The following is a 25,207-nucleotide window of genomic DNA, read 5'->3' as shown; positions in this document are numbered from 1 at the left end:
TCACATCTGGTTTTTTTTTTTTTCTGGGTCCCTCCAAGGTTGACGAGGTTTTTTTTTTTTTTTTTTTTTGGAGTTGCACATCAAAAACAGTTGGAAAACAGCATCTGTTTATAGTCAACATTTCCAGTGTTGGAAGATGGTGTCATATCTAAGGCACCCCCCCCCCCCCTTAAGTGACCATGTGCTTTCTGGAAATTGTATCTATGTGGTCACAGTGAGGTGTGGCCGTTTGGACGTTGATTAGGCCTGACTGAGCTTTCCCAGTTGTTCATCGCACATAGTGGACGTGGCATCCCCAGGCGGTGCTCACACAGTTCACTGGTTTCTGTGTTTAACCATTTGACTGGGCCAAGGCCAAGGGTGCACCAGGTGCTGGGGCGGGGGCGGGGGGGAGGGGGGGAGGTGGAGGTGGAGGAGTCTGCTGCGGCTCTCTTAGGTTTGCTCAGGGATCCAGTAGGAGGATGCGGGGGTGGGGCTCAGCAGCTGTATAGAGCCCATTTTGTCTTAAATGCAATGGAGGGCTCCTGTGTCTTGATGCACATGAAATCCCTCATGCACAGTGTCCGCCCACAGAAACAGTTTTCAAGGTAGAATTAGCAAGCAGTGTCATTTGGGGCCAAAAAAAAAAAAAAGGCAACAACAAAACTCAAAACCTTTATATACCTCATCATTTTACTAAACTTTCTCTTTGGGCCAACTCTTGCTATGTATCAACAAAACCCATCAGGTGAGAGTTAAAACCATGTCTGGTTACTAATGAGAACCCCAGGTTGCCAGTCCACTGGACTTCTTTTATTTCCTTTTGGTTTTGAAGATTGAAGTAATAAAAAAGAAGAAGAACAACTTGGGAAGATATGTAGGCTTGTCTTCTAATCGCATAAACAAGAGCTTTCCCCTTGGCTGCAGGAGGACGTGGGAGGTGTGGTGCACAGTCTCCTATGGGAAGATAACTGCACTGATTTTTGCCAAAGCCTGCTTGCTTGTCCAGGGGGAACGTAGTGAGTGATGCACTCGATGGACTTTGTGACTGTGACCATCTCTTCTCACTGTGTACCCCTGATGCAAATGTGAGGGAATTGTAGTTGGTTTCACAAAAGCTGACGCTGTGAACTTTCTGTTCGTGAAATTATTTTTATGCCTGCGGTATGCAGCTTAAAAGGCACCAAAGGGTACATGTTGAAAAGTAAGTTTCCTTCCCTGCCTTGTTCCCCGGCCTCCTGGTTCCTCCCTGCTGGGGCCCCACTCCTGGCTTTTACTCTGGGAATCTGTTCACCTGTGGTTTTACTCTGATTTTGGTATAGTTCGGAGCAGGTTCCTAGGTACCCGTGTGGACGTGTGAGGCAGTATAACTTCGTGATGGTGCCTCAGGCCCAGTGTGCTCAGCCGCTGGAGCCAGTGTTGCCTTGACTTTGGAGTCGCTGGAGTTCCATGTGTGTGTTTTGCATTTTCCAGTTGCAGCATGAGAAAGCCGAGCTGGAACAGCATCTCGAGCAGGAGCAGGAGTTTCAGGTCAACAAACTGATGAAGAAAATTAAAAAACTGGAGAACGACACCATTTCCAAGCAACTTACGTTAGAGCAGGTGAGCATCTGTAGCTCTTCCGTCCTTTGTCTTCCGCTTACTCCCTTGTTGTTGCAAACTCTGAGCAGTGAGAGGGGAGAAGGTGTTCAGCCTTTTCTCCACGTTCAGGAGTCGGCATTGGCAGAGTTCAGTAGTCCCTGCCCATTCTCTCTCACGTCGCCGTCCTCTCTCTTTTTTAACTGCAATAATTAAGTTTCAGGGGCTGTGTTGCGATGTCCTGATTTATAGCAGGAAATGTCAGGTTCCGTTTTACAAGGCAAAGGGGGAAGAAGGTTTTTCACCACAGGAGAGTTGGTGTGAACGCTCGTGACGCGGTGTCGCTGTGGACCTGCGTAACATCCCTCTGTAGTGTTCCTCAGAACGAACCACTACATTTTTCTTCTTGGAATTACTTGAACTGTATGTGAACGCTGTCTTCTGCCAGCTCAACTTGATGATAGAGACATGGAGTCGTAGACTTGGTAACTCACTTGGGGCTGTCACTGATTGGTTGTAGGACTTTGAATTAACTTCATCAGCGTCTCTGGGCCCAAGTTCGCCATTTGTAAACGCAGCAGGAAAGGCCAAGATCAGGAATGGCAGACTTAGGTGCGACAGGAGGGAACTTAAAGTGTACAGTCGCTTACCCTGCTGTCCTAGAGACATCGGCATGGGCACTAGTGCTTGTCTTGGGAATCCAGACTGGTTCTCCTGTGTCAGACAGAGCTGTGACGGCCTCTGATGCTCCATGCAAGGGAGTGTGTCGGACTCAAGCACCTGTTACCCTGGCCTCAGCGTTCCCTGATGCCTCACTTCCCACTCTGGGCTCCCAGAATTTTGCTTTCACCAAATTACAAGAAGCCGCCCAAAATGTGTGTCTGTCTGGGTTTCCGAGCAGAGGTTGGTGAACTCTTTGTATTTTAGGTCCTGACTGATATGACGGTTTGGCCAAGCTTAATGCAGAGTTCTCTGATCTGTTTCAACATTTAAGGATTTGTTCTGCACTGTCGGTTCCTCTTAGGACCCTCTAGTCCTAGTGTTTCTCCTTAAATTTAGTTCTGGGAACGTGAGGTTTGAGGGGAAGCTGGAATTTGTTTTAAACTAATACTGACTCTGTGTGTGTGTGTGTGTGTGTATTATGCTTGCATCTACCTGCAACAAAGGTATCAAAATGTTATCATGTGTTCCAAGACAATGGGTACTGTCTGGAAAAAAAAGTTCAGGTTTTCAAGGGTTGGCACCTTTGCACATTAGCCAGAGTAATCTCTTCTTCCTATTTACCTTCCAAATTTAGGTAAGTCTACATATGGAAGAACCTCCACCCCCCATACGCACCAACTTCAAAAACATTTTGTTCTGAAGGTCATCTGTTTAATTCCCAGGATAGCCAATGGCTCCAGTTCTATTCAAGTTAAAGCCTCCAGGATTCTTGCTGAAGTCCCTGATGTACCAAGTACAAGCTTGTTATTGGTACCTGTTAATCGAGTGCTAACCAAATGACCAGTGGAATCCTCACGGAAGTTGGTGTTGGGAGGACTTTGCTTGGTTTTGGACATCAAGATGGTGCTTGTCAGTATCTTAAATAGCTTGTTGGGTTTGTTCAGACTCCTAAGGAGACTTGGAGCCCGGGGCTGCGACCCCCAGGTTTTTAGCTATGGCCACAAGGTGGAGATAGTGGTCTAGCATGAGAGAGAGGAGGGCAGTTTGATCCTAAGGCCTGTGGGCGAGAACCACAGCCTCACCATCTCAGGACCTTTTCAAGACTTTGAGACTGGGGACCAAGGTCATGTGTTCACTTTACCAAGTTAATAACACTGTGGACTTGTGGACTCACTCCAGACCTTGGCAGTTAGAAGGATTTTCATAATGGAATATGTATTCTGCAAGGACATATGCTAGAAATACAAGTCTTTATAAAGTTCATGGAAAATATTATGAGAAAAGCTATGCGTGGATTTGAATTTTTTATATATATATACCAGAGTGAACTTATCTTTTGATTCCATGTTTTGTGAAGTTTTGGAAGCCCCTTGCAAGTCTCAGATCCAGGACGTCAACCCCATATTTTAATTAAAATGGAGAACTCTACCATCATAAAAAATTACATCCCCCTTTTTTTGGGTATGCCCAGGATGGTTAAATGTTGGAGATTTACTCTGCCTTTATGAAACCACAAATACTTTTAGTTGATATTGAGAGGGAATATTTCTTTACCTGCAGGAGAAGAGCAGTTTCTTCTGACTTTCCATGATGTGTTCTGACCGGCTCTTGTGGTCATCTGTTAGGATTATCTGTATTCTCTCCTGTATGTTAAAGATGGTATTAAATCTGTTCTGTATATTCTTATTAGAAGAGCAAAGATTTACTTTATACCATGCAGTATAATGATATATATGTAGTATGTGTCTTTGCTCTTCTGACGTTAAAAATTTTTAAAGATATTAGAAGTGACTATAAGAACAGTGGGAATAGGGTTTAGGCCTGGGACTGTAGAGTGGTGGGTTGTTTTTTAATGGGCAGCACAGGGTAGTGTTCAGGGCCTGGCCAGCTACTCAAAAGGAGCCAGATTGTTTCCTCTGCTTAATATTTTATCCAATTTCTATTTTAACAGCTCTATAGAGACATAATTATATACCATGCAATTCATCCTTTAAGATGTACAATTTGATTTTTTTTCTTATATTCAGAGTTGTGCAACCATCACCACAATCAACTTAGAAAATTTCATGACCTTAAAAGGCAACCTGTGATCTTCACCTGTCAGTCTTCCCCTGCTCTCCGTTAAGCAAACTCTGCTCTACTTTCTGGGTATCTGTCTGTCTATTCTAGACCTTTTATGTAAGTAGGATCAACAAATGTGCAGTTTTTTGTGACTGCTGCTTTCAGTTAGAATGAAGCTGCTTTCACATGGCACAGTACACATATATAACATATATCCATTTTTCTTTCCTTTTCCTGGACAAGTAATATGGCTAAACCACATCTTATTTATTCAGCATTTGATGGGCATTTGAGTTGTTCCTACCTTTTGATTATTATGAAGAATGCTGCTATGTACATTCGTATACTTTTATATATATATATATTTATTTTAATTCAAAGACAGAGTTACAAAGAAGGGGAGAGGGAGAGACAGAGAGATCTTCCATCCACTGGTTCAATCCCCAAGCAGCTGCAATGGCTGGTACTGGGCCAGACTGAAGCTAGGAGCCAGGAAATTCTTCCAGGTCTCCCACGTGAATGTAGGGGCCCAAGCACTTGGGCCATTTTTTGCTGCTTTCCCCAACACATTAGCAGGGAGCTCGATTGGAACTGGAGCAGCCAGACTTTGAACCAGTGCCCATATGGGATGCCAGTGCTGCAAGTGGAGGCTTAACCTGCTATATCACAGCATTGGCCCCCTCTTGTGCTATTTTTTATGTGGATGTGTGTTTTCATTTTCCTGGGCTTATATCTAAGTGTTACTTTGCTGGATTACTGCTAACACTGTTCAGAATGGTACAAAATGCAATTTTCAGTCAACCTGCATTTCACATTTAGTGGTTTAAGCTTACAGAAGGGTGATTAGAAGGCATTCAACGGAGGGTCTGGGTTGGTCCTAGTGCGTGTGTTTGAAGGCGTGGCTTCAGTTGTAAAGGGCACCTCCCTGTTCTCTGTAAAGCAGAATCTCCCTGGGTTTCAGACTGAGACTTGCACTCCTTTCTAGAAAGTCCCAGTTAACTCAGATGCCAGAAGGCTCTCACATCGTAAGTTTATCCCACGCGAGAGTCAGGCCTCTGACATGGATGTTCTAGTTAGCATTTATTCTTCTCTTGGAGCCAGACTCTGAATCCTTTCATTTGTGCAGTGGGGAATGGTAACAGCCTGACTGTGAAGGCCCCTGGGCTGTGAATGGTCCTGTTGGTGTTTTAAGCTTGTGAACTCAGGATCCTAGCACTGAAGGGTGGCCTTTGTCCTCACACCTGGTAGGGACATGAGACAGTGGGGGCTCACAAGGAAACCCAGGGGCAGGACATCAGCTGAGTTCCCAGAGTTTGGCCTACCAGCCCCTAGTTCTGCTTCCTCTCCCTCTTAGAACTCCTGCAGAAGAGGAAGAGGCTTGGTGGGACTCACTTCTCTGCGAAAGGCCAGTTTGGTCCCTAAGTGGCCCAGACCTGCTCATGCTCCTTTCTCAGAAGTGCAAGTGCAGGGAGAGATGGCAGCAGGTGGCAAGTGTGGCCCCTGGTTCCTGACCTGGTGTTCTCTCCCTAGACCCAGTGAGACCTGGCCTTTGCCTTTGCAGGAATAGAGGCAGCTTTATCTTCCTTTTATATTTCAGGGAACTCGGTGCTGCTTTCCGGCCAGACAGTGTACTGTAGCTTGTGATAGGTTATGTTGTCTTTATGGTATTCATTTAGCATTCTACATGCTTAACGCTAAAGACAATGAATATGTAAGTAGAGGTAAAATTGGCTGTTCGGAGCAATGCAAAACGGAGAAGTCTTTGCAGCACACAGTATTGGTCTAATAAACTGAGTAGTCATCAATTTGCCTTTAGTGCAATTAGGCCCTTTTTAAATGAACCCGGGAGACCACTGCCTTGAAAATGTCAGGAAAGGTTTTTATTCAAACATGGGATCACTGTCAGTCTCTTATTTGGTGTTCACATTTTCCTAGGTGATGGTAAAAACAGAACTTGTAATTTGCTCTTCGTATCAGCAAATCTTGATCCAAATAATGTTTTTTGCTACCTGGGGAAGATTTTCCTTGTCTAGCATTGAAAGGCATGCAATAGCACTTATGCACACATGGACATGCGCGCACACACACACAAATGATAGACAGAAAGAGGTCTTCGATTCCCTGATTAATTCTTCCAAATGCTCATAATAGCTGGTCTGGGCCAGATCGAAACCGAGAGCCTGGAACTTAATCTGGACATCCCACATGGATGGCAGGAATGCAATTACTTGAACCTGCTGCTTCCCAGTGTATGCATTGTGCATTAGCAGGACGTTGGAATTGAAAGTAGAGCCAGGATTCGAACCCAAGTATTCCTACATGGGATGTGGTATCCCAAGTGGGATCCAAACCACTGTACCAAACATTTACAATGTATTTATTAAGTGAAGCTCAGCTCAGTAGATGTAAGAGCCTTGTGTGCACTTGGCTCAGAATATTATAAGAAAGAAGAAGTGGCCATTCAGCACATGAACCAGACACTTGACTGTTATTGGGTAGCACAATAGAATAATAGTGGAAAAATTAGTGGGGCATTAGTCATCTCATTCAGCTAACACTCACATGATGAATATGATTGCCTGCTGTGTACCAGCCACCATGCTCTTTTTCTTCCTGTAATTGGCTTAGTGTCACTTTCTCAATCATTTCTAGAATTTGGGGGTATACTCTCTCAGCTGAGACGTTTCCCCATCTCCCAAAGCACCGAGGCACTGAGGCACTTGTGAAGGTTGGATTTGGAGTTGGCTTGGTAATTTCACTTCTGTCCATTTGTGATGACACCTTGGCCCATGTTGCCTAGGGAATCTTGTCTGGGTTCAAATCTCCCTTCCATCTCTAATAAGCTGTGTGACCTGATTGTAAGGCAGGCATAATACCTAACTTGCAGGTTTGGGGAGAGTATTAATCTTTGTCATGCTTTTCACACTCAGTGGATAGTGGATTTTTTTTTTTTTCATCCCTGTGATACAGCATTGTTAAATGTGAACCACACAGCAAGCAATGAATTCAGTTGGTCAGGTAGTGCTGTGGTCATTATGTAACTGTATGTAAGACTACAGTGAGTTTCATGAAATAATACTTAGGCTTTGCACTGAATTTCTGTTTCATCCTATTTCATTTTCACAAGAATGTAGGTCATAACAGTCTAAACTGATTTCACAATCTGGTAATGGGTCATCGCCTGCAGTTTGAAAACTGGACTCTGCTGAGCCACCTGGTTCAGTGGCTCCAGGTCTTCGAAGACGCCTCCTCTGCCTTGAACACTTTCTGTTCTCGCTGTGCCATTGCCGGTCAGGCTTCACTGACGTCCGCCTTCGTTTAGTCAGGTGTCTGCGCTATGAAGTATTTGCATGTCATTCAGTCCTCTTAGCACACGTGGTATGCTGATTGTTTATTTCCTTGAAGTTTCCCACAAGGTAAAGGCATCGAGGGACAAGGTTGACTGTACCACTGTATCCCTGGTGAGTCTTATCTAGTAAGCTCTCTAGAAATCATAGCTGCTGCCATGATGAATGAAAGTTGACATCTGATTCCTAAAGTGCTTTGCCCTACCCCTCTTCCTTAACTGAACACACGTGGCAAATGAATGAATGGCCAAGTAAATGGAAGTGGAATGCACGTGGTGATGACCAGAAGCAGCTGATTGTCCTTAAGGAAACCTGCATTTGGATGAAGCCTATCAAGAGAAGTTTCCCAGTATTTTCTTTTTTTAGAAAAAAAGATGTATTTATTTATTTGAAAGTCAGAATTACATAGAGAGAGGAGAGGCAGAGAGAGAGAGAGAGAGAGAGAGGTCTTCCATCCGATGGTTCACTCCCCAGATGGCCACAACGGCCGGAGCTGTGCCGTTCTGAAGCCAGGAGCTTCTTCCAGGTCTCCCACATGGGTGCAGGGGCCCAAGGACTTGGGCCATCTTCCACTGCTTTCTCAGGCCACAGCAAAGACTTGGATCGGAAGAGGAGCAGCCGGGACTAGAACCAGTGCCCATACGGGATGCTGGTGCTTCAGGCCAGGGCCTTAACCCCCTGTGCCACAGCCCCCCCCCCCCCCCCCCCCCAGTATTTTCTTAAAGGAGCTCCTTCTAGATAACGGGCTGAGGGTAGCTGCTGCTGTGATAGTGTGCTTGCCATAGTTGCAGAGGTTGTTTCTTTCCCAGCTACTTCCTCACTGAGCTTTGCTGGAGTAAAAGATTGTACACCCTACACTTTCATATTTGGCACAAGAATCCCCTAGAATGATGAGCCCCATATGCAAATCTGAATACTGTTGGTGTTGGTGTCAGAGTGATGGAAATGTAAGTCCAGAAGCCCTCTCAATCTGGGTTGTTAAATATGTGTCTGTTCCAGGAAACTTCTTCATAAACTAGGAACTACTGCATTTCCGCATGTTAATAATGAGATACTACCATTGTCCTGGATTTATGTCAGTTTCAGAGAACAGATCTAATTTTTATAGGAAGGTAGTTTTTGAGGAGGAGGAGGAGGGCTGCAATCCAGAAGGTTCACTATCTGTAGGCTTTCCGGTTGGGTCTCAGTCCTCCCTATGAAAGCTGAGGCTTCGCTGTCCTGTATCCTCAGTAGAGCGGCTTGTTCTGCCTTATGTATTATGTACATTGACACTCTGTGAAGACAGTACCATCAGTGAACATGCAGTCATGGTATTATATTAGGAAGCTGTCAGTGTTTTTAGTTTGTTTTTGTTTGTTCATTTTATTGGAAAGGCAGAGAGATCTTCCACCCACTGATGCAGTCCCCAAATGTTTGCAACAGTTGGGCCTGGGACAAACTGAAGCTAAGGGCCTAGAAATCAATCTGGTGTTCCCACTGGGTGGCAGGAACCCAAGCGCTTACACAGTAACCTGCTGCCTCCCAGGGTGCACGTCGGCAGGAAGCTGGAATTGGGAACAGCGCTGGAACTGAAATTCAGGCATTACAGTTCTGAATGCGAATGTCCCAAGCAGAGTCTGAACCACCGTGCTAGATCTCAGCTCTCAGCTGTTAAAGATTAAATGGCTTCAATTTGCTTATTATATAAATAGTAGATACTCATTTTAAAAAATAGGTGGGAGAAGCAAAGGTAGGAACGTAATTTTCATTAATATTTTCCAAAGGACAGCCATATTATCTTGCTGTTTAGTGCTTTCTTCTTTCCCTTTATTACTAGGTTTCTGATATACATGGATGTTGACTTTGAGTGGTAATTTAGCTTCGTAGACTTGAAAGACGCCATCCTCCCCCACCTTTTCCTTGCCCTTCACTGACAGACGTCCCCTGTTGGCTCGTCCTTGTGCTCAGCATTGCGTGAGTCATGATGGTGACCTAGAACTTGTTCTCAATTCTGAAAACAGTTGCAGTTTGATGAACCAAATGGACACTCGGCTCTGTGGTCTGGGAGCACCTGTCCTAGTTCACCTGGAACGCAGATTGGCTGCTTGATTGCTTTGGAAGAATGTTTTCTGGAGGGTAGGGGTCGGATGTCTTCCCGCGGAGGAGGGGCACTGCCGAGGCTGAGCAGGACCCGGCCACAGGCAGTGCTGACCATGTTGCTGCTCTCTGCTTTCATTTGTGAGGGCTGTGCCCTGGAGCAAGGACCACCGCGCGTTGTTCTCTACTGTTGCTTGTGATCTGTTTTAATAGCCCCTTCCTGAATCCTATTGCTTCTTCCCAGTGCATATGGAAAAGCTGGGTTTACGCAGCTAGCTGTATGGGCTAGCAGGGGCCACTGAGGGTATGGTCTCTGCTGTGGAGCAGAAACAAGACTAAACCTGGTTCGGTCGTTTTCTGAATATTGTACGCATATCCTCCCAGATGATTCGGAGGTACTTCAAGGACAGCACTTTAAACACTTGAACATCCATCCGTGGTATTACATAATAAAGAGAAGGGCGTGGGGCTGAGCTTATGAATGACCTCCAGACACAGCCTAACCTGGCAGCTTTTGAGCGTCGCCCTGTTCGTGTCCAGCACACACGGATTTTCCTCTATTAAAAAATTTGACCAAGTAAGAGTTTGGCTAACGTGGATCTGAGAGCAAAGCAAAGGGCCATTTGGATATTTGTAACGTCATTCACGGCCTATAGACAATGAACTTAAAAATTAGCCTGCTATGGATTTGCTGAATTTTGAGCCCGCCTGTGCCAGACCAAATGATTTCACGGCCTTACCTGGCCTGCAGGCTGGATGTTCCCCACCCCTGTCTTAGTGTGTTCTGTTATTTAAACATTTGGCCTCTGCTTTATATCATCATTTAAGTGCTTTTCACTATGCATTGTAATAGACCTGGTATCTGTGTTACATTAGTTTGATAACCTTTGTATGCTGGGCTTGTCCTTCTCTTGATTATACCTGAATTAGTCAATGTCATAGTTGTAACGCATTGCCTTCCAAAATTTATTTTTTAAGTCAGACGTTCAGAGTTCAAAGATATTTTCCCATAATTAATGATGGTGAAGTAGATGGAAAATGTCTCTAAAGCTTTTCAGAATCCGATGGCTGAGCAGAACAGTTAGGTAGGTTCAGGTTCTCATCAGACCTCTGGTTTGTCTTGCTTTGATTTGTCTTTTTTTTTTAAACAAAGCTAGGTGCCAGGAACCCAATCAGGTCATCCATGTGGGTGGTAGGAACCCAACGAACTTGAGCCAACCACCCAACTACCTCTCTGGGTGCACATTAACAGGAAGCTGGGGTTGGGAGAAGAGCTGTATATGAAACCAACCTCTCCAATATGGAATGTGTCTTGCCCACCATTCCTTTCCCCTACCTCCACCCACCATCATAGTCTTTAAAGGAGAAAATGGCACAGGAAGAACGAAATGTGTCCTCGGCTGCCCCTTGCTTTTTCGGATTCGTTGGTGGTGGTGGTGGTCTGGTTTTGCCTGCTGGGAAAACACAGGTAGGACTGGCTGTGAATTGAGACGATCCAGCTGTATTTTTATAGGTATGTTTCTCCATGAAGTTGTTCTGCATTTATCTTGGGACCATAGTAACAACTGTTGGTCTGACATTAATTAACCTGCAATGAGAAATAGGGCTGCTGAAGAATAAGTAATTTGACAGCCCATTGAATTGACTTAGTTACAAAGCAGCCTTTGAAATAAATATTCTACAAGTCAGCCGTATCCATTGGTGCTCAGTGCTTGCAGAATAATGTCAATCAGAAGGGGCTTGGATTAACATGGGAATTAGGTACTAGGCAGTGGATAAGGAAGATGCCTGTTGCGTGGACACCAGATTTAAAAAATGGCCAGGTATTTCAGGAAGGAGATGGGGGAGAACATTGCAAATTGAGATGAACTTAGGAAAAGCAATGTATCTCTGGTCTGATGTTTCTATTTCAAGCAAGAACCTCAACTTATTACCTTCTAAACTTAAACTTAACGTACACTATCAGCACGATGACCAGGCAATATAGACACTGACAATCTGAATTGGCAGAACTAATGTATACTTTGGTTTCAGATACATAGAATGTGGGACTAGGTGGGCATTCCATTTCCTGCTTCCTGCTAATGCACACCCTGGGAGACAGCAGGGAATGGCTCAAGTGGCTCCATTCCTTGCCATCTACATAAGAGTCTGAGTTAAGTTCCTGGCTTCAGCTTGGCTCAGCCATTCCATGGGGAATTTGGGAGATGAACCAGCAGATAGGAGTGTGCTGTCTGTCTGTCTCTGTGTGTGTGTGTCTGTGTCTGTCTCTCTGAAATTAAAAAACAAACCCTAAGTGACAATATATAATTTCTTTTCATTTATCTTCCGTATAATGTCAGTGAGAGCTCATCAGCAATGCTGAAAGTGATTTTTTTTAAAAAAAAACTGAAGAAAAAGGAGAAAGTCCATGTTTTGTTAGGCTAAAGGTCATAGATCCCTGTGAACCACCCAGAATACCAAGCTGCTGGTCTGGGCCCTCCTGTCCTGAATGTGTCATGGAAGTAAATGAGCAGAGCAAGTTGGGACAGCAAAACCCAGGTATTTTTGCACCGAGGGAGCCCTGTTTGCAGGGGTGGCAGTAGACTGATGGATAGCTGGTTACTACTAACAGGTGCCAAGAACAAGCTGAGATGCACATATGTTTTCAACCTATGCTTCCTTGTTCTCGTCTGTTCACCAGCACTCTCTTAGACACCCAAAGCTGGCCTTACTTTCCTTCCATTGGCTGCCCCCTACTCTGCAGCTCCCAAGTACTGCTGGCAACGGGGAGAGGCCCCCAGACCGCAGCGTAATTTGTCCCAAATCCTCCTTTCAAGGTCCTCTGCATGTGCCGTGGGGGGGACCACCCAGCAGTGTTGGGCCCCATGGTGACTCAGGCCATTGTTACCTTGGTGGTGTCACTTGTCATCTCCCTGGCGGGGGTGTCCTCAGTTCTGAAATGAAACGTGGATTTGGAAGGCCTTCCTTACTGCTTCTAGTACTAAAATATGTGCCTGACCCAGCTCAGACTGAAGACAGCTGCCGTCTTAAAATCCGGCGGAGAATGACAGAATGGTAACAGCCTTCTCTTTTTGTACGTGGGAAGCTGGAAGGTCACAGCCGTCAAGTGACCTGCTGCTCTAAGCGACGTGCCTGGTGCGTTAGACATGAGTCAAGCAGCTTTGTCTTGATTGGCCTTTCAGTTGCTGGTGAGCATTATTCATGGTTACTGTAAAAGTAATTGGGCTCAAGTTTCTCCACTGGGCTTCCTGCTACAAAATGAGGCCTGCTTGAATTTTTTCTCGCTTGCCAACTACCTCCTGACATGCATTTAGCTCCTGGTTAAGCGCTGGAATAGGATCCTTAAAGAGTCAGCACTTTGGGATCGTGTTTCCTTAAAGAAATGACTGTGGATTGCACTTCGGAGCTCGGCCATAGGCGTTGATGTGCACGAAGAATCAAAGTTGAGGAGGGGCTCTGTGACGTGTCCCAGGGTTTCTGCATGTTCCAGGTGGGAACTGTTTGGCTTCAGGGGAGTGTCTGTGTGCTCACTGCTCCTAGTTGCATGGCCCAAAGTGTCCCTGACCCACTCTGATTCTCTGCGCTCGGATTTTCTTCAGAGTCCCATTCCACCATACAAAGAAAATACTGTGGAAGTCTATTTTCAATTCACTGCGTGATCTGGGCTCACTTGTCGGATGAGTCTCTGATATTTGTTAATGGCTTGTCAGGTGCCAGATATTGTTCATGATGTAGAGGATACACTAGTGAACACAGTGCACGGGATTGGAAGCCTTGTGGAGCAGAAGTAAAAGAGCTGTCCTGACGGCGCGGTGCTGTGTTGGAGCAGTAAGCTGCCACCTGCAGAGCCGGCATCCCATATGGGCACTGGTTTGGGTCCAGGCTGCTTCAGTTTCCCTCTAGCTCCCTGCTAATGCACCTGGGCCCCTGCGCCCACGTGGGAGACCCAGAGGAAGCTCGGGGCTTCAGCCTGGCCCAGCAGATGGAAGACTCTCATCCATCCATCCATTCTCTTTCACTCTCTCTCTCCTCCTCCCCTTCCGCCATCTCTCTCTCTCTGCCTTCTCTCTAATTCTGACTTTCAGAGAAATAAAAATCTTTTTTTAAAAGATTGATTGATTTAACAGGCAGAATTAGGAGAAGCAGAGAGAGAGAGAGAGAGAGAGAGAGAGGTCTTCGATCCACAGGTTCACTCCAAAAATAGCCACAATGGTCAGAGCTGGGCCGATCCAAAGCCAGGAGCCTGGAGCTTTTTCTGGGTTTCCCACATACAGGTACAGGGGCCCAAGGACTTGGGCCATCTTCAGCTGTCTGCCCAGGCACGTTAGCAGGGAGCTGGATCCGAAGTGGGGCAGCCAGAACTCAAACCAGCACCCATATGGGATGCTGGCACTGCAGGCGGCGGCTTTATTTGCTATGCCACAGCACTGGCCCTAATATATAAAAATCTTTTAAAAATAAAAAAGGTATCCCAAGATGTTGATGATCGTAGCCAACAAGTGTAGGGTGCATCTGAGTGCCAGTCGTTCATCCATGATGTCGATGAGTTCACACGTTCCGTGCTCACAGGAACCCATTGAGCCATCGTTACTTTTAGCCCTTATTTTACAAATGGTGCAGTTGTACCTAGCGATTTTCCCAGTGTCTTCCAACCAGCAGTTGGTGGAGCTGGGATTTGACCCCAGGCGCCTTGCTCAAGCTCGTGAGCATAACTGCCTCACTCTGCCTTCCTGAAGGAGATGCACAGTTACGGGGGTCCCTCCTAACGGTTGGCTGCCGCGTGCAGACCTCACCTTGTAGGAAATGTTTGCAGCGAGTGACCAGTTGTTTCCATGGCTGTCTTCTTGGTGTTGGAAGGAGGGAGAGAAAAGCCTACCTCTCTGCAGTCACACAAGAACGTTGTCCCCACATGGTCCAGGGAGACTTAGGCAGAGTCCTTCCCTTGTCCTCATCACCTCCCAGATTTTGATGGTTCAGGTTCCTGCATCACTGAGTCTGTGCTGCCTCCTGCTGGTTGCCAAGGAGAACCTGCGTAGGACCGTCTGCTCTTCTGGTGGATATGAGCGAGTCTTTTGCCTTCCATGAGCTCCTTGAGGACTTAATGGAGTTCATCAGACCAACCATTTTCTTAGGGCACTTCTGCTTCTTAAGACAAAGGAAAGTGATTTTGGAAAGGGGACGCTTGGTTACGTATGAGAATAAAACCATACTCGAGACGTTGTTTGCTGATGTCTGATTGCTTTACAAGATTCCACCGTATGTATGCTGTGTGCCCCACTTTACTGTGCACCCATCGGGGCTGTGCCCATTGAGGAGCTTGCCTCTGCGACCCCATGATTGGCGTAGCTGTAGCTATGCAAATCAGATACAGTTGTTGTCTCAGGAATTAAAAAGGTGTATTGCCCAAGAGAGAGCAGAGGGTAGTACCATTGGCTTTCTGTCTTTAAAATCTTTTGACACACACACTCCCTCCACTCCCTTCTCCGTGAGATCATTTTCTCTCCCTCCTCTTGACTGCCTGCCTTCCTCCACATGTTGATAATTTCTTGCTCCTTTATTTATTTTCATTGTATTTGAGAGGCAGAGAGGCAGGGGTCGCCCATCTGCTGTTGCACTGCCCAGATGCCCACAGCAGCCAGAGCTGGGCCGGGTCAAAGCCAGGAGCCTGGAGCTCCACCAGGCCTTTTCCATGAGTGCCAGGCACCCAGGTGTCTGAGCCATTGCTTGCTGCCGCTCAGGGTGCACCTAGCAGGAAGCTGACTCAAGACAGGGAGCCAGGACTGGAATGAGGCACTCAGGTGTGAGACACGGGTGTCCCCAAAAGGCGGCTTAGCCACTGTGCCAAAAGCCCGCCAGTCATTTAATATCTTGGACCCCCCCCCCCCCCCCACACACACACACACTAAAATGAAGTTTTCATGAGGGCAGAAATTTCTGGCTCAAGTTCATTGCTACATACCTATTATCCCATGTCTGTCGTCGTATTCAGTATTTATTGCAGGTTACTCAGTACTGATTGAGTAAATGAGTTTTCCCGTGTTTGTTTTAGGACGTAGAATGCAGTGAGGGTTTCCCTCCCTAGAGCAGCCCCTTCCCCAACTCAATTGCCTTCTCTAAGTCCTCACGGATAATAAGTATTGTGAACTTGATATCTATCGTTTTTGTGCATTTTTTATGTATTTTTCTCTGTATTTGCATTGATTTTCCAGTATAGAGTTATTTGAAGGCTTCTGAGTTATTTATATAAGTGGCAGCATAACCTTTCAGAGGGACTAAGGGGCAAACCCGGGTACATCCTGGTGTGACTCGCACACAGAGCTCGCCCAGACGCTGTAGGAGGAGGACTTGCCGTGTGCCTTGAGTGCGTGCTGAAACTAGCAATGTGATTTATGTCCCGGACAACAGGTAAGTATGAACAACGTTGAGATGGCCTGCCATGCTCAGTGAAATCTTTTTTCTTCCCTTAGTTGAGACGGGAGAAGATTGACCTTGAAAACACCTTGGAACAAGAACAGGAAGCACTAGTGAATCGTCTCTGGAAAAGGATGGATAAACTTGAAGCAGAGAAGCGGTTTGTGTAGTCTTCCTCTTCCCTGTGTGTCTGCGAGCTGTTCTGGGTGTGACGGAGGAATAACCATGGGACACCCGCGTCCCATGGTTGAAACACAGCATTTTAGGCCGGCGCCGTGGCTTAACAGGCTAATCCTCCGCCTTGCGGTGCCGGCACACCGGGTTCTAGTCCCGGTTGGGGTGCCGGACTCTATCCCGGTTGCCCCTCTTCCAGGCCAGCTCTCTGCTGTGGCCCAGGAAGGCAGTGGAGGATGGCCCAAGTCCTTGGGTCCTGCACCTGCATGGGAGACCAGGAGAAGCACCTGGCTCCTGGCTTCGGATCAGCGTGATGCGCCGGCCGCAGCGGCCATTGGAGGGTGAACCAACGGCAAAAAGGAAGACATTTCTCTCTATCTCTCTCTCTCACTATCCACTCTGCCTGTCAAAAAAAAAAAAAAAAAGCATTTTGATTTGCCAAGGAAAAACATGTTGAACCTTGAAATATTCTCATGTTTGTTTGTCTTCCCTTTATTTGCTCCCTTACTGTCCCTGTAGAATCTGTTTTTCTCGATCATTCCAGGGCTGCATTGGGATAGTCCTACTGTTCTTGTTGACCTGTAAATTGTACGTAGGATAGTTGAATTTTCAGCTTTCCACATTATTGAAATGCCTTTCTCCACTGTTTTTAAAAAGGCTTATTTATTTGAGAGACAGAGGGTGTGGTATCTTCTGTCTGCTGGTTTATTCCCCAAATGGCTGCAGCAGCAAGGGATCAGCCAGTCCAAAGTCAGGAGCCATGAACTCCATCTGAGTCTCCATGTGAGTGGCAGAGACCCAAGTATTTGGACCATTGTCTGCTGTCGTCCCAGACGCGTTAGCAGGAAGTTGGATTGGGAGTGGACCATCCAAGGACTCAAACTGGCACTCAGTGTGGGATGCTGGTGTCAGAAGCAGCAGGGTAACCTGCGGTGCCACAACGCTGAGCCCTCCATTGCTCCCTGAAGTACATAGGATGGACGACGTACTCTTGGTTGTTAGCACAACTCTAGAATTTACTTCATTCGGAAACCTGAGGTGTTAATGGAAAAAAATGCTACCTATTTGTGTTATAATCGGTAATGAGATACCTGCACATATTTAAGGTGAAGATTATTTGCATGTGAAATGTCACTCGACAGTAACATATCTTGCACCCCTAGTACAGTGCAGTGCCGTGCCCTTTTTTTCAGCACTGTATACTTTGGAGGTGGGGGGGACAGAGCCTCTAAGACTGGAAGGAATGCTCTGGTTGTGGGGTAAGTGTATGGGTGTGAAGAGTGTGTTTCTTGGGAGTGTTCCTGAGTCCACTTTACCCAGGTCTTTTTGTTTACTTCCTGGACTCTGCCTTACATATTTGGTTTGGATGCACATTTATAAATTACTTGGAGTACATCTCTAAATTTGCAAATCACAGATTATATCACATAGCTTTAAACAAAGTGAAAATCAGAAGTATATCTCCAGGAAATAATTAAGCTATAGTTGAATCAGCTATATTTTATATTGTAGTGAAGTATTTTATTTTATAAAATAAAATTGTAGTGAAGTTATTTTAATTTATAAAAACGTAGAGACAACTAAAATATTTGGCACATTAGTTTTCTCAGTAAGGGTAGAGATAATTCGCAATGTGTACTTGGGCAAACTCAAAGCTAAAAAATAAAAGCATAGGGCAGGCATTGTGGTGTAATGGTCAAGCCGCTGCTTGGGCCCCCTGCGTCCCATTTTGGGGTGCCTAGGTTCTAGTTCCAGCTCTACTTCCACTCCAGCTTCCGGCTAATGTGCACCATCGGAGATAAGAGACAATGGCTGAAGTACTTGTGTCCCTGCCACCCACGTGTAAGACTGTCTCCTGGCTCTGGCTCCTGGCTTCAGACTGGCCCCGTCTTGGCTATTGTGGTCTTTGCATCTGGGGAGTGAACCAGCAGATAAAAGATCTCTCTCTCTCTCACTCTCTCAAATACAGAAAAATAAACTTTAAAAAATTAATAAAAAGAAAACCAGAAACTGCCCTTTGCAGAAGGCAGCTGATAATTTTGACATTTATAACTACCTCGTTATTATGTTGAACAATAACAGTGACAGTGAGGTTGTCACTTCATGGGTCAGAAGCTCCTGGGGAATAGAGGGTTGGGCATTTGGCACACTGCTTCAGATCCCACTTGGGATATCTGCATCCCATATAAGAGTGCCTGGTTTGAGTCCAGGCTCCACCCTAGGAGGGAGCAGGTGAGGACTCAACTGTTTGGGTCCCTGCTACCCACGACCCAAGTTGAGTTTTAGCTTCTTGGCTTCTACCTAGAGAACCCTGGTTGTAGTAGAGGAGATCTTTGTTTCTGTCTGTCTTTGTCTTTCAGATTAAAAAAAGCTATTGAATATCAGCATCTTACATGCTTCAGCCTAACAATGATTGGAGAAGGTGGTATCACCTGTTATTAGTCAAATAATTTTGGGTCAGTTTGTGGTGGTTTTTTTTTTCCTTTTTTTTTTTTAATTTATTTGAAATGCAGAGTTAGACAAATCTTCCATTTGCTGGTTTACTCTCCAAATGGCTGCAATAGCCAGGGCTGGGCCAATCTGAAGCCAGAAGCTTCTTCCAGGTCTCCCACGAGGGTGCAGGGGACCAAGGGCTTGAGCTGTCTTCTACTGCCTTCCCAGGCACATCAGCAGGAAGCTGGATGGGTGGAGCAGCCAGGACTTGAACTGGCGCCCATATGGGATGCCAGCGCTACAGGTAGTGGCTTTACCTGCTATGTTGGCCCCAGAGTCTGTTTTGTTGTTGTTGTTGTTAGTTTGTTTATTTGAAAGCGCAGAGGGCTGGAGGGAGACAGAGAGAGACAGCGCGTGAGAGAGATTGATCTTCCATATGATGGTTCCCCAAATGCTCACAATAGCCAAGGCTGGGCTAGGCCACAGATAGGAGCCTGACTTTCCATGTGAGTCTCCCATGTAGGTGACAGGGACTTGGGTACTTGAGACATCCTCTGCTGCCTTCCCAGGCGCATTAGCAGGAAGCTGGGTCGGAGGCAGGGTAGCTGGGACTTGAACCAGGCACTGTGATATGAGATGCAAAGATCCTAAGCAGTGGCTTAACCCATTGCACCACAATGTTCAGACCCCAGTTTTAATTTTGTTTTTAGCTTTTTACTTTTGCTGTGGACAGAAGCAAAGTGTCCCTAGGCCATTTTGCCATATGCTTGTGATGGTTTTTGCAGGAAGAAATTTTTTTTTTTTTTTATTTTAACTGGTAGAGTTATAGACAGTGAGAGAGAGAGATGGAGAGAAAGGTCTTCCTTCCATTGGTTCACCCCCTAAATGGCCTCTACGGCTGGTGCTGCACCAATCTGAAGCCAGGAGCCAGGTGCTTCCTCCTGGTCTCCCATGCGGGTGCAGGGCCCAAGCACTTGGGCCATCTTCCACTGCCCTCCCGGGCCACAGCAGAGAGCTGGACTGGAAGAGGAACAACTGGGACTGGAACCTAGTGCCCATATGGGATGCCGGCACCACAGGTGGAGGATTAACCAACTGAGCCACAGCGCTGGCCCCTGCAGGAAGAAATTTTAGAAGTTGAGTTTATTTTTGTTACTTCACCCTCTAAGGAGATTCATAATAGCTCAAAAATTTCAGCTGAAAATATTAGGAGAGCAGAATTTCTTTAGTATTTCCATAACTGACACCCAGCATGTTGACTATGTAGTCAGCCGGTATTTCTGATGGCCTCCTGTATCCGGGCTTAATAAGCAGAACCAGATGTTAAACAGAGACTTCACCAAGAGTACTTACTTATACCCAGTGGTCATTTCCAGCTGCAGCAGAGAGTAGATCCTACAGCTCCGCCCTGAGCCCTGAGATACCAGGTAAGGGTGACCAGAAGTTGATGGCAAATGGACAGGAGAGTGAAGTAGCCGTATGGACTCTTGATGATGAGCAGGAACTTGCCTTTAAAACAAGCCCTCCATCTAGTATGTCGCTTTGTCTTTTAAAAGCAAACTGTCTCTCATTGTCGGTCTCTGTCTTTTCAATGAAGAATCCTGCAGGAGAAACTAGACCAGCCCGTCTCTGCACCCCCGTCGCCTAGAGATATCTCCATGGAAATTGATTCTCCAGAAAACATGATGCGCCACATCAGGTTTTTAAAGAACGAAGTGGAACGGCTCAAGAAGCAACTGAGAGCGGCCCAGCTTCAGCGTACGTAGCCTCTGCTTCCACAGCCCCCGCCTCCAGAGCTGTTAGCTCTCTGTGGAAGTCACCTGTTTGCCAGATAACGCGGCATTACCAGTATTCACTGCTGAAATTGCTTTTATCAAATCCATATGGTGTTTTATACTTGATTATGTAGAATCATCATCCCATGATAGTTGTTTTTTTTTTTTAAGGTATTTTAACAGGGGAAGGGTAAACAGGCTGGAATGCTTCCAGACAACACTTCAGATGATTTCAGTGTGGTCCAGAATCACAGGCAGTATTTTTAACTTCCTTCCCCCACATTCATCTCTAGGATCGTGCTAACAAAGGTAGCACAGGAGACCTCAGCGCACTGCGGGATATTAAGGCAGCGGGGACAGAGTGTTTACCGTCCTTAACTTCCTTACCACAGTTAGCCTGGGCTGACATTTGTTCGTGGGATTTGAAGAACAAACGCTTTGGAAATTTATACTCACATCCTTTGGAAAAGGCCAAGATGTTGAGTTGGAAAGCAAAGGAGCTGGATTTCTCAATGTTTGATAAGTCCCTGTGCATTTTCTTGGCTCTCCTGTTTCTGCTTGTTGGCTACTCCCAGCTCGTATGGTGGAAGGTTCATAGTGAAAAAAAGCCACCCAGTTTGCCCACAAGTGCCTGGTTTTACTGTATTCTCCGGGATGTAGTCTGTGTATGTGTATAAAATTCTTTAATGCAAATAGTAGCGCAGTATTGATGCTGTTTGCACCTTTCTATTTTCACATAAGCCTTGTAGGTTTTTTGCGCAGCCGGTAGTCACAGAGCTGCCTCAGGGCCTCGGTCCTCACTGTAAAGGCTCCATGGTATTTGATTCTGCAGATTCCCTGCAGCTTAACCAGACTGCTCCCAGGGAACCTTTTTTTTTTTTTTTTTTTTTTTTTTTTTTTTTTTTAACAACAAAAAAATGAGATTTTCCATCCACTGATTGACTTCCCAAATGGGCACAACAACTAGGCCTGAGCCAGGCTGAAACTGGAAGCCAAGAGCCTCTTCCGGGTCTCTCATGTGGGTGCAGGGGCCTAAGTACTTGGGCCATCTTCTGCTGCTTTCCCAGGCACATTAGCAGGGAGCTGAATCAGAGGAGGCACAGCTGGGACTGGAGCTGGTGTCCATACAGGATACTACACTGCAGGCAGAGACCCAACCCTCTAGGCCCCTCTCCCCACAAGGGGACCCTTTTGATTGTAAGGCTGCAACTGTGTGAGCATCTCTATACACGTTAGGGAGTTCCGTGAGAACACGTTCAGGGCAGATGCCAGGAATTCGGCTTGTTGCATCCCATGGGATGTGCATCTCACAGTGAACAGGGGTTCTTTTCTTTATGTTTTCTTCTCTGAAGCTCTTGGCAGGTTCTAGTCCGGTGGTCCACCTGGAGTAGCGACTCAGGATCATCCCTGAAACCTTTAACAAGTGTGACGTGTTAGTTTCCTGTTTGTACTGTAACATGTTACTGGCTCAAAAAATACAGATTTCTTATGCTGTGGTTGTTGAAGTTAGAAGTCTGCAATGGGGTTTTGTGTTGAGTTGCTGGGCTCATGTTGCGTTGTCAGCAGGGCGTGTGCTTCTGGAAGCTCTAGGCGAGGACGTCTGCAGGCCTTGGCTCAGGGCCCCTTTATAGCAGTGGCATCACTCACACCTCTGCTTCTGTGGGCACATGTCCTTTTTACTCTGCCTCCCCAACCATCCAAGCTCATAATCTCCCCGTCTCAGAACTCCTCTAACTTACATCTGCAAGGTCCCTTGTGTCACATAAGGCAGTAGCATTTACAGGTTCTGTAGATGAGCATGTAGATGTCATTAGGGGACCATCATTCTAACAGCACAGGGTTACAGCCACAGTCCTCTGATTTTTATTTATTTATTTATTTTCCTTAATGACAAGCAATTCTGCGTGTACCTCTGGTTACTAACTCCCACATGCATGCATGAAAACAAGAGATGCAGCAAGGTCATTTTAACCTGTTTTTGAAGTTTTGTGTTTGTGTTAGGTAGACAGATATTTCTTGGCCCCTTTTTGAACTCTGTCCAATGCTGTCAGTTTGCCTTTGTCTTCCTCATTTATACCTCCCTTGTGGGCCCTGTGTAAAGGAGGAAATTCTCCTTGTCTTTTACTCGCTCCGTCCTGCACTGTTTATCTTTGAAGAGACTGGAGATGGCCGCCATGGGCATCTATAAGTGCTGTTTGGTTCTGTGAAAACCGAAGCTGAACCAAAGCAGCGGCAGGTAGCAGGTGGCTGCTTGCGGTCACTTTGAGTCTGGCCTCACAGATGAGTTACTGACTTTTCTTGTCCATCTGTCCCGCTCTCCTTGGGTCAGATGACCTGTATCTCCTTTAGATGTACCCGTGGCAGGTAGCTCCTTACCCTGCAAGCCCAACTGCACTTGAACTTGAACCTTTCTCTCAGTAGTCAACTCTCTTTGAACGTGGGAGCCCCTGGGGCACTTTTAACACACCAGCGGGCCAAGCCTCTGCCTCAGGGATGCTCATGCTGGCTTGGGGTGGGGAGTGGGCTTTCACAGTTCCTAATCATAAGCTTGAAAGGCAGTGCAGCATGGACAGGCCACCCTGGAACCCTTAGGGACCATCTCTTGAGTCACTCACCCTCCATTGACACTCTCTTCGACTACGTACTGAGAGGTGGCTGAAGATGGGGGAAGTACTGGCAGAAGCTGTGGACTAGGGAGCTCTGTGAGCAAAGGAAAAAGACTCAGGCCAGTAAATGCACATAGTGTGTCTTGGCCAGCAGAGGGCAGCCGAGGAAGGCCATGGGCCAGGCATCTGTTTTCATGACACCCAGAGGTGTGGCACCCATTGAGTTCTCTGTGCCTCAGGCTACTGGGTTGCAGGCTGAATTTCCAGGAAGTCTTCCAACCAGGCACTTTCTTGCCTGTAGGAGATGCTCTGAGATCTTCCTGCTGTTGCCCCAGGTGCTCAAGACCTGTTGTTTTCTGTGAAAGTGTTTCCTCTTCCACGATTGTTCTTGGAGCCTTATAAATCTGCAGTTCTGGGAAGCTTTCCTGTTGATGGAAAAGAAAGGTGACTTGCTCTAACAGTCACTCTTCTTGTTCTAGAAACAGAAAATACTCCCAGGGGCCAGTCAAGTGCTTCCTGGGGAGCTAAGTGGAAAATCCTGCATTCTTGCATATTTGGGAGGAAATAATTTAAATCATTTATATTAAAAGTGTACTTTGTAAATATTTTCCCTGCATGCCTTCAATTAAAGAGATTTCTGTGTCTGGATTAGGCAGCAGGGTTTCTGGCGATATTGAAAGCAACTGCGAGGGATTTAGGGTTTAGAGCACGAAATAGTGTTTTTAATGGTTGTCGTGTTTTTATATTTGAATTTCTAACATAAGTATTCCGGACCTTTTAAGTATTCTGTAATGATGCTGTCTTGAAAGTCATTAGTTGCTGACATGCCAGAACTTCAGAAGGTTGCTTAAGACTGGAGCTCATTTGGTGGTTTCTGGAAATCGAAGTAGGGTCAGTTGGTAGAGAGAGGGTGTCAGCGTAGTGTCCAGTTCCTCCGTGACCCAGGTGGTAATGTGGAGCAGGCACCCACAGGAAACTCCTGGGTGTGCTCACGGCTGCTCTGAAGTTGTGGCTGTTTTCCAGAAGAGAAGTACATGAAGATTGTCCTTTGGCCAAGTTCATAGGGAACAATAGATTGTGTAGTAGGTGAACCGGAAGCCTGCAGCCGTGGTGGGGGTGGGGCAGGTTTTGCCTTTTATGGGCAGGGAGCTGGAGAGTGGCCCAGCATCCTCTAAAGAGCAGCTTCCGAAAGGCAGGGGTTGCGAGACTGCAGCGCCACGCACAGAGCCGTGCACCATAGCAGCTTCCTGGGAGGATCCCCGCGGCTCGGCCTGGCTCCAGCGGTGGGCGTGCCAGGGAGGCTGAGTCTCCCACAGCTGGCTGGCCCTTGTTGGGAGCCGTGAGGCCGCAGATGGGGTCCAGAAGGTAGGGTAGCCTGTGGGCCCAGTCTGTGTCCCCAGCCAGGCTCCCTCCTCTCCCAGCTACAGTAGCGCAGAGAAAGGCTGCGGTAGCTGCCACGAACAACTCGGCCAGCACCAGGCCACTTCCTCCACTCAGCACTTCAGAATGCGAGTGAGAGGGAGGGAAGGCACCTCACCTCCCAGCACCGCCTTTATTTATTTTTTTCTTTTTTTAATGCAGATTGTTGGTACACTTTGTTACTTGGGATACACTTTAAATCCAGACCTCATCCGTGGGAACCACTGTCTCAGAGCAGCTCCCTGTGCCTGTGGCATTCAGGCCAGACTGAAATCCGGGTCACCCCTCCCTCCCTCCTTGTTTTCTTAACGTGGGGATGCTCGCACGGAGCGTGGCTGAGTGCGGGACTCTGGCCCTGCAGATTCGGAGAAGATGGCCCAGTACCTGGAGGAGGAGCGCCACATGCGGGAGGAGAACCTGAGGCTGCAGAGGAAGCTGCAGAGGGAGATGGAGAGAAGAGAAGCCCTGTGTCGCCAGCTGTCCGAGAGCGAGTCCAGCCTGGAGATGGACGACGAAAGGTACGCGCTGCCCAGGACGCGCAGAGACCCTGCTCGTGTCCTGCTAGATACCGAGGGAGCCGGCTTCGACGCGCGGTGCAGTTCCTGCGATGGCGAATGCCGCCACCTGGAACCAGATGCTGAGGTCGGGGTACATGAAGAAGATTGTCTTCCTGAAACCCCTA

At 46.7% G+C, this 25,207-nt stretch overlaps 1 protein-coding gene across 2 annotated transcripts in view; it reads left to right on the top strand.

Annotated features, from left to right (window-relative positions):
- CCDC6 (coiled-coil domain containing 6) overlaps positions 1-25,207 on the top strand; it is a 140,104-nt gene that overhangs the window by 67,395 nt on the left and 47,502 nt on the right. For both annotated transcript variants that reach the window (XM_062213873.1, XM_062213872.1), the window contains exons 3-6: positions 1,453-1,581; positions 16,175-16,278; positions 20,323-20,483; positions 24,887-25,043. In XM_062213873.1, the coding sequence (XP_062069857.1) occupies positions 1,453-1,581; positions 16,175-16,278; positions 20,323-20,483; positions 24,887-25,043 (551 nt within the window). The remainder of the gene's footprint in view (positions 1-1,452; positions 1,582-16,174; positions 16,279-20,322; positions 20,484-24,886; positions 25,044-25,207) is intronic.

Source organism: Lepus europaeus, chromosome 17, assembly GCF_033115175.1.
Source record: "Lepus europaeus isolate LE1 chromosome 17, mLepTim1.pri, whole genome shotgun sequence".
NCBI lineage: Eukaryota > Metazoa > Chordata > Mammalia > Lagomorpha > Leporidae > Lepus > Lepus europaeus.
This window is presented reverse-complemented; position numbering and strand designations above follow the sequence as displayed.